General features: G+C 40.6%; 1 protein-coding gene across 2 annotated transcripts in view; it reads right to left on the bottom strand.

Annotated features, from left to right (window-relative positions):
- SLAIN1 (SLAIN motif family member 1) overlaps positions 1 to 17,456 on the bottom strand; it is a 61,104-nt gene that overhangs the window by 18,248 nt on the left and 25,400 nt on the right. Inside the window, exons 3-5 of one of the 2 annotated variants that reach the window (XM_079902901.1) lie at positions 4,709 to 4,858; positions 3,319 to 3,468; positions 336 to 677 (exon numbers count right to left, since the gene is read on the bottom strand). In XM_079902901.1, coding sequence (XP_079759027.1) covers positions 336 to 677; positions 3,319 to 3,468; positions 4,709 to 4,858 — 642 coding nt within the window. The remainder of the gene's footprint in view (positions 1 to 335; positions 678 to 3,318; positions 3,469 to 4,708; positions 4,859 to 17,456) is intronic. The other variant, XM_079902902.1, reaches the window with a different exon arrangement.

Below are 17,456 nucleotides of genomic sequence, written 5' to 3'. Positions count from 1 at the left end.
TCCGTGCCTCCGACTCCATGGAACTAGGAACTCCTCAACTTCCACAGCCCTGCTCTCCTACAGCTTTACCAGCCACAACACGAAGATACTCCCCCATTTCTGACTCAGTCTGGTACCTCACAACGGTTTTCCTGAAGCTATAAATCTGGGACACATAATCAGAAGCTGGTCAATTATAGATTTAAATGTACACCAACCAAACTGATAAGGTCTTAAGGATGTACTTAATAAGTCTTGGAAACATTTACCAGTTATTTATATTGACCTTGAAACCATTTCTTGACCACGTATGAAAGATCCAAGCACATCGAACACCAACGGCGCGTACAACTTACCTCCGTTGGTCCTATTTGGTTGCTGATCTGGAGTTTGGGCTTGAGGTGAATAATACTGTTGCTGCTGGTAATTATTCGAAGGAAAATACTGGGACCCGGGGCTCCTCCTACACTCCCGAATGCTGGAGAAAGTCTGTGAATGGGGGATTCCTCTTTGGAAAGGTGAGCATCTTGGAAGACGAGGCTGAGGTGGTGGCAGGTGATCAAATTCCTCCTCGTCCTCCAGGCTGAATCGATCGTATTCTTGATCACTGCATGTCCCTTTTTTTCCTGAATTCAGTGACACACTGGAACTAGGTCTCGACACAGATGCTGAAGTAGAAGCATAATCTTGCCTGAGACCTACGGAACAACAGGGACTGGTATTTTATCTTACGAGGCATTTCAATCTGGCTTAATTATTAAGTTCCAATTCATCAAATATTTGAGGAAAATTTGTGTCAAGCAAGTGATTCAAGTGGAGACCCACTATCTTGTTCTTGGTTTATTAAATCCCAAGAAAACAGACAAGTTTACCTACCAAACAGACAGCTAATACTGGACTATTCTGTTCTGGAAAAAGATTGCCCCAATTCCAGTGAAGATGAAATATACCGCTACAGTTCATCTATCAGTATCTGTCGATTTCCTCGAGCCATTCCTTCTAGAATCTGGAGAGATACTTAGGAAGGCTACTTAGGAGACACTATTCATCATCATCTGGAAGTTTCTCGTTATCTCGTTGCCAACCCACACCTTTTTTTTTTTTTTTTTTTTTTTTTTGCGGTACGCAGGCCTCTTCACCGTTGTGGCCTCTCCCATTGCGGAGCACAGGCTCCGGACGCGCAGGCTCAGAGGCCATGGCTCACGGGCACAGCCGCTCCGCGGCATGTGGGATCCTCCCGGACCGGAGCACGAACCCGTGTCCCCTGCATCAGCAGGCAGACTCTCAACCACTGTGCCACCAGGGAAGCCCAACTCACAACTTTTTTTTAAAGTAGTCTATGCCTGACTGACTACTTAACTTCCGAGACTGACATCCAATCTTTCAGCCATACGTTTTTTTAGAAAGAGTTACTGTTACTGTACTGTTACTAAATAACAACATAAAATAATCGTTTTTCCTCTCAAAATGTATCTTATTAAATCTTGCATAAGCATTACAATCTTTCTCATAGTAGCCTTGCCCAATTCTGAAAGCAGGAAATTGTTATGCTTAAATGATACTTGGCTGTTTCTACTTATGTTGGCCTCAGAAGATAATTCCAAAATAAGCTTAGCCCAGGTCTGTGATCTACATCTTCTTTTGCCTTTTGATACCATTAATAACCTTGAAGTAGTTCACTCTCAGATTAACTGTTGTAACCTTATTGCAGAACCAATAACTCAATGTTATTGGAAATAACATTTCCAATTATCTCTCCTGCAATAATTATGTATCTTGAAAAGTACAATTTTTATGGAAGTATAGTTGACTTAAAATGTTTTGTTAATTTCTGCTGTACAGCAGTTATTCAGTTATACATATATATATATATATACACATAATTTTTTATATTCTTTTCCATTATGGTTTGTCTCAGGATACTAAATATAGTTCCCTGTGCTATACAGTAGAACCTTGTTGTTTAACCATTCTATATATAATAATTTGCATCTGAGAATGCATTAATGCATGTTTAATTGAATTTTTATTAAGATAAGTACACACTCACATGCAGTTCTGGGAATAATAGAGATCTTTTGTGTACTCTGTCCAGTTTCCCTTGATGGTATCATTTTGCAAAATCATAGAATAATAGGACAACTATGATATCACCACTTATATAAACCCATCTGATTTAGATTCTCCAGTATTACTTTTATATGTGTACATGTGTTAGTATTAAATTCTATACAATTTTATCACCTGTAGGATCATATAGCTATCACCACAGTCAAAAACAGAGCAGCTCCCTAAATCCCTCATGTTGTGCTTTTATAACCACATCTACCTCCCTCCTGAGAGCCCACGCCATATCCCCAAGCCCCGGCAACCACTAATCTGTCCTCCATTTCTAAAATGTTGTCATTCCAAAATGTTATATAAATGGAATTATACAGTATGAAATCTCCTGAGATCATCTTTTTCACTCAGCATAATTCCCTGGAGATTCATCCAAGGTGGTAATGTCTATCAAAATTTATTCTTTTTTCTTGCTGAGTAGTACTCCACAGTATGGAGGTACCCCCAGCTTAATTAACCACTCACCTACTGAAGGACATCTGAGCTCATTCTGGTTTTTGGCTATTATTATAAATAAAGTGCTATGAACATTCATATACAGGTTTCTGTGTTTCTGAACACAAGTTTCCATTGCCCTGGGATAAATGCCCAAGAATACAATGTGCTGGGTCTTATGGAAACCGCATGTTTAGTTCTCTGAGAAACTGGCAAACTGTTTCCACAGTGGCTACACTGGTGATGTTTTACATCAATGTATTTTGCCCAGAGTATGTGCTAATATTTTACAATGGTCATGAGACTGTGAGAAGCATTTAATTGCGCCACCTACAAAGTAGGATGGGAGGAGAGAACAAATAGAATTGTTTGCCCATTACCTGGGGAGAAATCCCTGAAACCTCCCCACCCCCTTAGATTTCAAGTAGAAGCCTCTAGTTTAAAACGTTTTCTAGTTTAAAAAGAGGAACCGGGGCTTTCCTGGTGGCGCAGTGGTTGAGAATCTGCCTGCCAATGCAGGGGACACGGGTTCGAGCCCTGGTCTGGAAAGATCCCACATGCCGCGGAGCAACTGGGCCCGTGAGCCACAACTACTGAGCCTGCGCGTCTGGAGCCTGTGCTCTGCAACAAGAGAGGCTGCGACAGTGAGAGGCCCACGCACCGCAATGAAGAGTGGCCCCCGCTCGCCGCAACTAGAGAAAGCCCTCGCACAGAGACGAAGACCCAACACAGCCAAAAATAAATAAATTAATTAATTTTAAAAAAAAAAAAAGAGGAACCTACTTTCTTCTTGCAGACGAGCCATGATCTGAACATCAGTGAGGTCCTGTAACTTATATCCCATGGAGATAGAATCATCCTCCAGCTCTGAAGTACTCAGCTCACTGTCTATGGATGACTGGGGACTGAGAGGGGAGCCCCTGGATGTGTAACCTAAAAACAAGGGAAACATGTTTGTTACTTAGTCTAAAGAACTGCTATCTGCATGTGCTTTACAGTTCACATATCAACAGTCAGCACTTCAAGGCATTCTCCAATCAAAAGGCACAGAGTGGCTGAATGGATTAAAAAAAAAAAACAAGACCCATCTATAGTTTTCCTGTTTTCATTAAGTCACCAAAAAACAACCAACACACCACTATGACACGAGAACGGCAAGACAGTATGCACCTCTTCACGTGTTCATAATTCATATATACAAAACCACTTGTTTTGTTTTCTCAAATTCAGTTTTCATAATTCAAAAATCCACTCTGTGCTGTACACTAAAAAAAATTGTTGAAAAGGTAGATTTCAGTAGATTTCATGTTATATGTTTTTTTTTTACCACCGTAAGACAAGAAAAATCAATAATGCTAAATCTGCATCCCATTAGCTTAAGTATATATCTAAAGGCATGGTATAAGAATACATATCCTGTACACTTTCAATGAAGAATCAGACATGCTTGTCTCTGGTAGTAATGGAGTATATATTTGAAACTAAATTTTAATCTGGTCCATTTTTTAAACAGGTACAAACAGCAGTGCTATACATGGATAAGAATATCACACATAAACGGCACACGTCCATACAGGGAAGCACATACAAAACCTTCATAATTTAGAACCGTCACAGGAGACTTGTAGTCACTCATGAAAGTGAGAAAGTAATGGCCTGAGATAGGAGAACCAAGGAAGAAAGGGCTGAAGGGAGAAAATGATAGGGATGGAATCACCAATGCTGAGACAACTATGAGACCGTCATCTCATAAAAAGCTACTATGACTATTCTTTCTACACAGCCCTGACTTAATAAAAAGCACCAACAATTTTTTAAACAGCAAGATATAATAAAAGTCTGATAATCTTCAATCATAATGAAAATCATAAAGACCTTTATTTTGTTCAACATTTAATTTTAAAAGCACATTATGCATTTGGAAACACATAATTATATATATATGCATTTGATAGAGTGAAGGCTGCCTACTGTACACAATTGAGAGCAGATTAATGACGTTAAAGTACAAATTAACCCTCGCCTTTGTCATTACCCAAAGTAAGCGTGCAGCAGACTCCCCATTGTGATAAGTAAGATTACCCTCAAGCTTTTCAATGAAAGGTGGATATTTAAGCTGTGTTTAGTGACTGATTTACAAAGCAAGCCGCTAGACGAGAAGTTGAAATATTACCTGTTCTTTCAGGTGTTAGTATTGCTTTATTTGAGGTTTTAGAGAAGCTGGGAGTATTAATGCCATTGCTATAAGGGCTGAGTCTTGCCACAGGGCTATAAGGAAAAGCCAGTGAGACATTTGAAGGGAAGAGACTCCGCCATCGGCTAGCTGTCACAGAAGCAGAAAATAAACAGCAGCGGTTAGCTATACAGAAGCAGACGTTGACTTGTCAGAGGGAGAAAGGGAAGAGGTTAACAAAATGAAGAGACAAAGCAACTTTTCATTCTTAACTGGCTCTCACTTATCTAAGGGAAAACATATGTAAAAGCGGGCTATTTGTGAAGCAGGGCCCTATTTCTACCTTCATTAAGAACCATTCAATCAGTGCCACCTTGATTACAGTCAGTATGTCTATATAACAGTGAAAAGTTGTTTTTAATTTCCTCATTACGAATATTTTCTATTTCTGAACAAAAATTTAACTGTTTTAATAATATAAAATGTTAATGTCAAAAGAAAAACTCAAGGAAACTTATCTTTAGAATTATGGGAAATAGTTCTTAATATTAACTGTTCATAGTCCTATTTTTTTCCCTAAGTTTTATTTTCAACCCATTTAATATTAATAAATGTTGACCAAAGAATTATTATGGAAACTTGTTCTTGGATTATGGAAGAAACTTAAAATGACTACTGTATCTTACTGCATCTCTGCTTGAGTCCAAAACAAGCTTTATGGAAAAATGATCTACAAAAATCACAGAAGGGTATATATACACCAAAACTTAGTGATAGTTATTTCAGGTGGCAGGCATAGAGGTAACTGATAATCTGCTGGATTTTTTCTTTATAAAAAATGTTTTCCACATTTTCTGCATTGAACATGTGTTATTTAGGTAACTTTTAATGGTAGGATTATACCTATTATTAATTTAATACTATAAAATAAGGAACAAAAAGGAATTTTACCTGCATTGGCAGATGATCTAATTGCACATTATCTCTCCTGTCCTAATTAACATATTTCCCTCCTCCAAAATTACCAGCCCCTTGGATCTTGGGATCATAAAAAGACCCTAACTTGTAAAAAAAAAAAAAAAAAAAAAACACAAAACAAAACAAAACAAAACAAAACTTCAAGTCACACCTAAAATCACTTCCTCTCTCTTCATGACATACAAATTACTGTGCTAGTCAAAATCCACTTTTCTAAAAAGCAATGTGCTAAAGCAGGACAGGAGGGAATAGATGAAAAGTATAAATTAGGTTAAGTTTCACTTTGAGCAATAACTTCGTTACATTTGCTGGAAATTCGACAAAACTTGAAGAAACAAGTATAAAAGGAACTGCTTTGAAATGCACTCCCAGGACATTTTTAATGAGAGATGCTAATGAGCAAATAGCTAAAAAGTGTTCAAAGATGGGCAGTGGGGTTGGAGAGGAAGAAACTGTGGGCTGTGGGCAGGCAAAAAAGTAACAAGCTCCAATCCTGAGACTGGTAAGGTCCTTGCATATTAGCACCACGGTTATTTATAAGAGCAAATGCTTCCTGTTACTTCAGCAAGAATTCTTGAGAAACAGCACCATCCCATTCAAACAACTACTGAAGAAATAACCTTTTCCTTATGCAGATGGAAGAACTAGTTGAGGAAACTACATTCACAGTGATTCTGCTTTCAGAATCCACAAGTTTCACGAAGGGGTCACTGCCAGGAAGCCTCATTCCTAGTTGACACCAGACACGTCACTTATCCAACATGCAATTCCCAATCTGTGCCAGAGCAGAGACGTGCAGAGCTGGCACTCCCTTCCCTAAACCACCAGATATGTAAACCTGATCCCAAAACACACTGAGAAGTAGGGGTTAATATGCAACACACACCAGGTAGCTCTTCTCACATCTTCAATCTCTATAACTCAAAGTTTCTCATTAAAAATTCTATATTAAAAAAAAAAAACCAATAGTTCTTTGTGACAGCTGACTTGCTTAACAGTTGACGTTATGTTACACCAATATGATCACTCGCCAGGCAAATTACAGTGACTGCGTGTTCTCACCCACAGATGCAGGCGACAACGCATCACCACTAACCAGCATTCATTACTCTACACAATAGCTCCTGTGACCCGGGCCTCCCAACACGATGGCACAGCGACTGTGGCTATGACAGGAAGATCCCAACGAAGAACACAATTAGCATCTATTCCAAGAAAGAATGCTTTGCATTGTCCTTTGGCATGGAGGCTTTTAAGAAGAGGGAGGAGAATTATTGCAGAGGCAAGCTAACAAAGTAACGATGTTATATTAGTGCCCGAGGTTGTGGTGGAGAAGGAGAGTGGAGGGGAGCGGAAACCTCCGCATCCTAGTTATTCTTCAGTGTGTAGCTAAAGAATTGTAAGAACTGCAACAGGAAGCATTTCCTTAGAGGATAAAAACAAACACAAAGAACTTTTCATAGGGCAATTTTGTTTTTTCCATTTAATTAAATGGATTTTCTGTATACACGAGGATGTCAAATTTTTTGAGAGGCTTGATGATGATCAAAATGACGCTAAGAAAGGAGCAAGACAGCTTCTGATAAAGGAGAAAAAGGGTGATGAACTTCTGAACAGCTAAGCTTTCCTATCCTCCTACTCTAAAGTTCTATCGGTAAGTACAGGGCTTCTCCAACTTGGATCAAACGTATCATACTTGGCAGGGCTTTCATTCCCAAATACCTAAGTTAAACTCTCTCCCAGAACACTTCTGTCTGCACACTCTCTGTGGTCCTACTGCCACTTCCTTCATCAAGACCTCGCCATCTCTCACTAGATTATCGCAATCTATTCTTCAGCCAAGTTCCGGCCACCAACACTGCCCTCAGAAAGCTTGCTCTGAGCATCGCTACCAAGCTTGTGTTGGTCATTGATTATTTTAACTGTGTTGCTCTCTTCCTTTCTAAAGTAGCACAGTGGCTTTTCATCCAATACTAGATCTCAGGTACTCCAGATCACCTCACTAGGACCCTTACCCAATGCCCTATACCTCACTTCCCACATCTAGAGTGTTTCTAAAGCTTCCTTGTTAAGAATACAATTGGTATTGGTTAAACTTTCGACTTTGCCACCTTCTGTCTAGTAAGCATTTTCTATTGAAATAAATGTGACAAAGTACTAAGTTGTGGACAGATACCTCATCTTTCGGCAAGAAACTAGTTTGAGTGTCCAATGGTCTACTAGGTTATTTTTTTTGTACACCTTCAAAGTTGTCTAACTTAAAAAATAAATTACACTATATCTGTGAAGCTATTTTTTGTACATTAGGCAAAGTATAACCCCCCTGCAAAAATCAATTTGATAAATGCTCCAGTGATGATAATATCAAGAAAAATCATAAAGGATAGGTAATGGGATAGGTTTAAGAAAGAATCTAATTTTTTTAAATTTTCCACACTAAAAATTATTCCTAACAAAAAAGTTCCCAGAAACCATGACCCTCCTACCATGCCTTGATCATCTTTGCCTACACTCATAGTATATATAGTAAATATTCAAATTTTTGTTGAATATATATATCCATGCATATAATCAAAATCTAATTTAAGAATGCAGTATGGCTTAATTCACATAAAATGAAAAAGAGTAACTGATCTAATATGTAAACCTTAGTGATAATCCTCAAAAGGACAGTACTGCATCTACCTAAAGAAGTTCAAAATAAAGCAACACTCTATTCTGGAAATAATCATTTTCACACTTTCCCCTTGTTATAGACAGAGCCAGTTGAGTACCCAATACAATGTCTGGCACATAGTATATAATTGATAAATGTTGAATGTGGTCAAAATCTTGGCAGGTTCACTAATACTCCCCTATTTCAAACCATTCTACCATTCCTACCTTGACATCTAAATGATTTTGCCAAATTTCTTAAACTTAATATAACTATAATTTAGTATATCTTTGAAGACAAAGGTGAGTCTAGACATTTCAGCCTAGCTTGAGGCCCAGTGAAGAAATATTACCTGTAGCAGCACTTCGTTAATACTTCCCAGTAACCGCTAAACTGTTGAACTTTATGTGTGTGAATCTTCTGGTTTCGAGCTAAATGATTTTATATCACTAACGGCCAGGTCCTGTGCGGAGTAACTGATGCATCCGGAGTAAACAGGCTTCACCCTAGATGAGCTAGTTCCTACAATGCACAGTTAAAGTGAAGGATTGTGCCAGGAACACTAGTTGGCAGTAAACCGTGCAAGAAGGCTACAAAGCTTCCTCAAATTCTTGAGATGCCAACATTTCTTAAAATCAAAGAAACCATATACAAAAGAGCTGAAAGTGTGTTCAGTGGAATTTCTGTACACCCCACTATCAGCGTAGCATCTGAGTTGGGTGAGTCCTGGACTCTTACTCTGTCTAGTGGCTTCTACCAGTACAGACACACTGCTAACCAGGTGCTGTGGTCTGATTTTTTTGTGTCCCCCTAACATTCATACGTTGAAATGCTAAACCCCAAAGATGATGGTATTAGTAGGTGCGGCCTTTGGGAGGTGCTTAAGTCCTGAGGGTGGAGCCCTGAATGGGAGTAGTGCCTTACAAAGAGGCTCCAGAGAGACCTGCCATGTGAAGACACAGGGAGAAACCTGCAACCTGGAGAGGGCCTTCACCAGACCACGCTAGCACCTGATCTCGGACGTCCGGCCACCAGAGCTGTGAGCAATAAGTTTCTGCCATGTATAAGCCACCCAGCCTGTGGTGTTCTGTTATAGAGCAGCCTGAACAGACTAAGGCATGGGAAGTTATCCTAAAAACAAGCCCTACTCTGCTTCTCCCATCTTTTTTTTTTCTTTCTTTCTCATCCAAGAATAAGACTTTAAAAGTCAAAACTGCAGTTTGCAGAGACCATGGCTCACTAATTTCCCACATCCTGTTACTTGTCTCTCTCACAAAGCAGGTGATCTGGAACATCACTCCAGAAGGTTGGAATGATCCCAGCAGTGTGAGGAAATCAGTCTAAAGCAGCCCTAGAAATGTTTTCTTTCTGCAGTTTTTAATAAGCCCGATGAAAACTCATTAACAGCAAATCTGAGTTCTGTTTTACTAAAATTCACACAACTGCCTTCTACATTAAGTCATATTTTTGCATCTCCTTGCTCGTGGCTCTTCTCAGCTACCCAAATTTATATTCTCCATCATTCCCTAAACCAGGAGCTGCTTTGAGGCCAACTATCTGTGTACTCCTGAGCCAAAAAAAAAAAGGGCCTAGTGCTCCAGAATAATTCAGACGCCCAGCATTTACAGACCACACCCAGAGTCCGTCCTTTATTCAACATTTACCAACAGATACCAAAACAGTAAAGGTCAGTCTCCTGGAGCGATCTCTTCCATAGGTACACACAGCACAGAGTTCTTTTCCTGCTCAATTCCCAGTCATTCTGGGAAATCTGCCTGGCCCCTATGCTCCCACCTGATTTTCTAAAATTCATTTTTCTATTCATTTGAGTAGGCACCCACCATGGTGGCTCTCCAGTGCCAGATGCTACAGATACTGAGCTGTGTAAAATATGGTTACTGTTCTCCCGTCCTTCCCACTTCAATTTCTAAAGACCAGTAGTGCAAAAGACAGGCAAGTAACAAGAGTACAAGCGCCATGACAGCACCATGACGTGCATGCAAAGTGAGGAAAATGGTCACCTTTGAGGGAATCCAAAGACTTCACCAGAAGACATGATGTTTAACATGGCCCTTGAAGGTTGAGGAGCTTATCTCCCAGGGTACAATGCCATTCTACATATTCATTCTGGATAACACATGTGAAGTCATGGAGGCATGAACAAGCAGTGCATATTCAGGGAATGGCCGACGTTAGGACTGAAGCATAGGGTATATGTGGAGAAGAGTTAGGGCTGGAGAGCTTGGGAGGATCCGTTTCTGCACTGTCATGTATAGTAGAGGCTTTAACATTCAAGTGCTGTCTTGACTTTGAGAAGGAGAAAGTCATGATCAGATTGTATTTTCTGACGACATATAGAATGATGGACTAATTGGGTAGAGATTGATGATTGGGGGACCAGTTAGGAGGCTTCACAGTGCAGCTGGTGAGACACCACAAGGTACCAAACTAAAGTACTGGCAGAACATTTGGTGAGAACATGTTAAGCCACATCTGAGCTGAAGTGGAAATATCTGGTGAGCCAATGAACACAGGGAGTGGAGAAAAGGAGTAAGGCAAAGCTAACACCATGGATTCTAAGACACAGATGCCATCCGCTAAGACAGGAAACATGAGGTAAGCATGCTTAAGAAAAAAATGAATTAAATTCGAGATACTTGTAGGACATGCCTATGTGCTCGTGTCCAGTAAGGAGTCAGAATTCAGGAAAGAGGGCAAGAGACAAAGAGATCAGGGTACATCAACAAGTAAGTGGTAGATGAAACCGCAGGCATGAGTGAAATCACCCAAGCAGAATATAAAGAAGGAAAAGAGAAGAGGCCTAAGGAAGGAACGTTTAAGAGTGGGTATGGGGAGGATCAGTGGAGGTGGCGGGAGATGAAGGTGGGTTTTGTGGCCTCTTACCTGTAGATCAGAAGGCAATAAACATGCTGAGAAGGCAGAGGCTGGAATTGAGAACCTGGCAAGTATTAACAGTAATGACCAGCCCACCACTAAGACAAGCACAGATTATTACCTAGGTGAGTCTGGAGAGCATATCTCCGTGATGATACTAATCTCAACAGGCAAGCCTAAACAAAACACCTGAAGATGTTAGCCAGCGTCCTTTTTATGATTCTCTAAAGGGCATTTATGTCCTACTGGTTTAGGTTTAGATAGCTGAAGTGTGGTGGCCATATTACTCACGGAAATGTCAAAGTGACACCACCTGTGTCATAAATAAGGGAAAAAAAGCCCTAGTGATTGAAGGTTATTTGCCACTGGGGAATTTTAGAGATCTAGGGTAAGATCTTGGTAAGAAGAGTTAGATGTGGGTCTGGAAGGGCTAGGTGGCTGTATTCAATGCCTATGAAAGTCAGAGATGAAAGTCACAGCAACAGGCCAACACAAGAGTTGGCAAACATTTTCTGTAAAGGGCCAGGCAGTAAACATTTTAGGCTTTGCTGTCATATGGTCTCTGCTGCCACCACTCAACTCCGCCAACTCTGCCATCACAGCATTAAAGCAACCACAGACAATACATGCATGAATGAATATGGCTATGCCCCAAAAAACTTTATTTATATATATACCAAGAGCTGAATATCATAGAAATTATGGGTCATGAAATATTACTGTTCTTTTAATTTTTTTCAACCGTTTAAAAATGTGAAAGAGGCCATATAAGAACAGGCAGAAGGCCAGGTATGGCCATAACTTGCCAACCCTTGGACTACTATACATACAGGTTTTGTAATATTCCCTCTGATAAATGCACAGGATTCTATTGCAAGGGTATGTCAAGGGTTAAGACATAACGATAGCCAATAGCATTCTTCTCTACTGTCACTTTTCATAACATACTGTAATAAAGACCAACAAAAGACTAAAAAGACATTGGACACCAGAGTTCCAGTCTCCATCCTGCCACATGCTAGTTCTCAGATCTGGGGCAGATCAATGTAACATCCTTGTGTTGCAGCGTTCTCATCGGAAGAGAAGGTATGTTTGTCAGAGGGTAATAAGCAGGGCTGTGGCGAGTATAAGACAAAAGTTTACACCATGTATTCACAAACTACAAAGCATTTTTTTTTTTTTTTTGCGGTACGCGGGCCTCTCACTGTTATGGCCTCTCCCGTTGCGGAGCACAGGCTCCGGACGCGCAGGCTCAGCGGCCATGGCTCACGGGCCCAGCCGCTCCGCGGCACGTGGGATCTTCCCGGACGGGGGCACGAACCCATGTCCCCTGCATCGGCAGGCGGACTCTCAACCACTGTGCCACCAGGGAAGCCCCAAAGCATTTTTTAAGGAAAACTAGTGAAAAGTTACAGCAAGTTGGGGCAAAAACGTCTTCTAAATTCTGACGGAAAATGTTCTGGAAGCTAGGTGGGAGAAAGGAGAGTGCAGAAATGATCCGCTCTTCCACTCTTCCTAATACTCAGGCCGTTTAACCTGCCTTCTCAAAATGATGGACATGCTTTTTACGTTCTAGCTCATCTAGACAATTTCACAGGCTTAATCTTTCCTCAGCTGTTAGCAACTCAGAAGCAAAGTACTGAACCTTGAACTTTCAACAGTTTGACCAGGATGGGTCAACAGTTCTCACTTATTTACCCAAAGGCTATCTCAGAGGAAACAAACGTCCCAAATGACACATTTTTAAGAAATATGGTTTCTTCAAAACCACAAGCTTCTAAGTCATATCTCTGAGTCTTAAACAATGATGTTCTTTACCACAGAGTCCCGGAAAGTAAAGGAAAAGGAAGCAAGGAGAGATTAACAATCATTCAATCCTTCCGCTTTTATTCTTTCTTTTATACAACAGGTAGGCAGGCAGGCCTCAGTTCCAAGCCAAATAATTAGAGGAATTCAACTACGTGGCCCTTTACTAACACCAGGTACAGAGTGGTTTAGGATCAGCGAAGGACAGGCGACATCAGCTCTTTTAATACTTTCTGTTCTCCTTATATTGGCAGGAAGCTGTATCCAGACCACAGCATTTTGCTCTAAGCCCACAAACCACCGGGGCAGGAAGAACTCCATTTTCACAAACCATCCTCTCCAGAATAAACTTCCTAGGTGATTATGTTACAGCTTTACATACCTACAGCCTACAGAAATGCTTGGACTAAGCTTAAACGGGGGAATTAAGAACCCTAGGAAAGACAGTATTTTATTGGTTCACTCTTACAAACTCTGACTGCACAGACTGAGGTAAAGGTTTTCTGGAATAAGTTCACAGGAAGTAATAAGCACTGCTGACTTGGCTCCAACCCGCGCCAGCCCCCTGAAGTAGTAACATATGGTTTGCAGCTTATCTGATCCACTATTTTTACTGGGTGAACCTGAGCAGCATTAATTTCTCCACAGCTCTCCCCGTCCTGATAAATAAGCATATGGGATCTAGGAGGTCCTTCTACTGCTCTGAAACAGGTGGTCATACTGCTCTTTCCAGACATACAAAAAGTAAAGAGGATTCAACTATTATGCACACGCCAGTGCACTGATATAAGGAGAAAGGCTAAAGAACTAGCAGATGAGGGCCTTAATTGGTGTAACTGGTATTCTTAGGGGCTTCTTTTTTTTTTTTCTTTTTTCTTTTTTTTGCAGTACGCAGGCCTCTCACTGCTGCGGCCTCTCCCGTCGCGGAGCACAGGCTCCAGATGCGCAGGCTCAGCGGCCATGGCTCACGGGCCCAGCTGCTCTGCGGCATGTGGGATCTTCCCGGACCGGGACATGAACCTGCGTCCCCTGCATTGGCAGGCGGACTCTCAACCACTGCGCCACCAGGGAAGCCCTCTTAGGAGCTATTTAATCAGAGTAAGTTACTCATCACCCCCAAGTCTCTCAATCTTCAAATTACAGCTAGAAAAACCTACTAAGTTAATTTGAATCTTTTCCCACAGGTTCAGTCCATTCAACCTACAATGACAAATGTAATGATTTAAAATTATATGTTTTATATATATATGATACATATACACCTATGATCCCGGAACATTGTAGATACTCAGTATTTAAACTTCCAGTTATATTCAAAATGTAATAATTTATAAAAACATGACTTACATACCACCTTCAAAAAACATCTAATAAAACAGTTCATTTACGCATATAAATAATACCTAGAGCTAATCAAGAAAGTCACTTTCAACATTAGGATTAAGTTTAATATATTAGGTTTGAAAGTAACTAAAAGATGGTGTATACCCTCAATGATTGGCATATAAATGTTTAATATTTGTTGAATGAGAGTTACAAAATTTCACCACGAAGGAGTGTTACTTGATAACATTTATTCCACAGAGATCAGAGTTTTATAATTATTCTTGATCTGAATTTCATCGTTAAAGTAATCTAGCTGGTTAAAGTATCTCATCATCATGAGTAAGGCACTAGACCTTTTCTACTTCTCAGACCCTAACCAGTCCCGAGACCACACGCCGAATGCTCTTCTCTCCCAGCCACTACTGGATCCTTCTCAGGTCTTCTCTAACCAGGACAATGGTCTAAAAGTAAAGCTGGAAAATGAGACTTGGGAAGGGAAATTCTGTGGACTGTCCACTTGTTTCCACTTAATCACTGGTCAGAACTGAAGACAAGCTGTCAGCTTTAGGCACACATGGACCAAATCCAGTGTTATCCGGGACTGGAGTGACCTCTATGACTTCACAAGTCACCATCGTCATCAGACTTCCCATCTGCAATTAACAGGGGAGGTTAAAAATAAATCTAACTTCAGTAGTAATTAGACTTCAAAGGCATGTTTAAAAATTCCCTTGTACAGAAGTCATTTCTCCCTTGGGCCTGACTGCTATGGCTTACAGCAAATTTAAGGACAGTGAAAATGGCCACAGAATGTGAGAAGAGGGCCCATGTGAAAGTAATAATGTAACCTGCAAAGAACAAGGGAAAAGAGTGACCTAAGAATCTGTCAACCATGCGATGTTGTCATGCGGATTGCAGACGGCTGCTCTCAAGTTAGACTACAGCCACAACGCAAGCCGTGACAGCCGGCTGGAACAACTTCCACGTTCGACACGGCAATAATGAGAGAAGGAAGATGCTACAGAATCCAATTCTATGAAGAAATAGGCTAGACGATCTTGACCTTTGAATATAGTGGCTTCCCCCCAGCGAACTCTAAGGATAGACTAGATCACCAATAAGAGTCCCCCTGCCCTTGAACATGTACAGTGTGGTAAGAATCCAAGCCCAGTAGGCTAACAGAAAGCACTAGAAGCTCCTGAATAGAAGAGTGATGGAAATGGAATTTGAACCATCCTTCCTTTTAGCATCTCCTGCGCTAGGGTACTCTTCTGCCAGTAAGGGACACAATGTGTGTGGCCTACATTCCAGTGGTAGAAAAGGCCTCTGACCTACCAGTCTTGAGTGGTAGTAGAAAGTAAACATATCAATATAAATAGCTTTGACAAAGCAAAAACTTTTTTTGGCCCTAAAACTAACCACTTCCATGATTTTATTAAAATACCTGCACGTAGAAGAACATTCAAATATACATAAAGGTTATAACAACGAGATCCATTTGGCAGGAGTTTTGCTTTGGAATTTGGGGACAATTATATAATTCGTATAAAAGCGCAATTTTAAGTAGACAAACCAGCACCAGCTTGTTGGTGCCTGACTCCCCGTGGTGAAAAGGTTAGACATTTCGTGCATGCTCCCCCTCTCGTACCTTCCACCTCGGTTTGACGGTTCTATCTGGACACTGTCAAGGTTTACTGTATTTTCGTTCTGTGCAATAGCTGTGCTTCAGACAAGCTTTAAGGTGATCACTGGATGTCAAGCCACATAAACGTGGCATTTCAGTGTTTTGGTGTAGTAAGTACAATTATCTGGAGAACTGAGCATTGTGAAAGGACAGCAGCCGAGAAAAGTAACTGGACTAGACCCCAACAACTAGGGGAAGGACATCGTAAGCCCTCAGAGTCAAATCACTTTCTTATTGTATCTTTCTTGGTTTCTCCTAGGTCATCTTGGTGACCTAGGGTTTGTAGATCTCATGGATCTCTCTCCTGGTACTTTTCCCGCCATTAAACTAGGGTGCATAAAGTAAAATTTTCTAAATCTTTGCAGATCCAAAACCCTCTCCCACTTGTCTCCACAATTTACTATTTGCCTGGGTACGAAATCACAGTTTGAAAATAACTTCCCCTCAAAACTTTAAAGACAATATTGCCCATCTAGCATCCAATATTACTTATGAAATATCTGAGGTCTGTTACTGTTGTAGATAACCTATTTCTTCCTTTGAACATTTTTAGGATATTATCCTAAGCCCTGGAAAATCTGAATTAAACCAGGATGTCTAGGTGTAGGTCACTTTTCATCTATCCCAGTTCATGCTGAGGGCGTGTCTTTCTTCAGCTCAAAGAGATCTTCTTCCGTAATTAACTGATTCTTTCTTCCTCTAAACTATCTGTTCCAGCTTCTAAAACTTAAAGATCAGAGGTTGCAGATCTGTCCTCCAAGTGCCCTAACTTCTCTCAATTTTCTCTCTTTTGGGGCAATTCCTTTGTCTAATTCAGATAAGCAGCTTGGTTCTTAGCCCTGTCCATTTTTATTTCAGTACTTCCAAGAAATTAAAAATGACTAAAAGTAGTAATCATTTGACTACTGCTCTTCCTAGCAATCTGTTCTTGTTTTAAAATTGTATTACTACTCTCTTGAATCTGAGCACACTGAGCTCTCTATTCCCCTAGTTACTTCTTTCCTACAAAGTCAGCTGACCTTTTTATTTTGTTCATGCTATTAGTTTTCTCAAAAAGCAAGTGAGACTTGGTTGCTGGTTCGTATTTATGAATAAAGGCTAAGTTCATCTGAATACAGGTAACTGGCGTTGAGTTTCTTTTGCACCAGTGTAGGTATTACACCAACAGGCCTCTAAGGAAACTAACAACAGACAGTATGTAAACAGGTGGATTATTTCATAAGCAAGTTCTCCATACGTGCCTGGACATGCAGCAGTAGAGTGGCTGAGATCCCAACAGCACAAAGGAAGGAGGTCTCTATCTTAGGGTGGAAGGTAGCAGGCTTCCAAAGTTCATCTAATACTCCTCCCACTCTCTGCTCAGTCTAATGTGGATACCTGAAGTCACCTCGAGCTCTGCTTCT

The sequence above is a fragment of the Stenella coeruleoalba genome (genome assembly GCF_951394435.1).
Source record: "Stenella coeruleoalba genome assembly, chromosome: 18".
NCBI lineage: Eukaryota > Metazoa > Chordata > Mammalia > Artiodactyla > Delphinidae > Stenella > Stenella coeruleoalba.
Note: the sequence above shows the minus strand (reverse complement) of the source record. Positions and strands in the feature narration are given on the sequence as shown.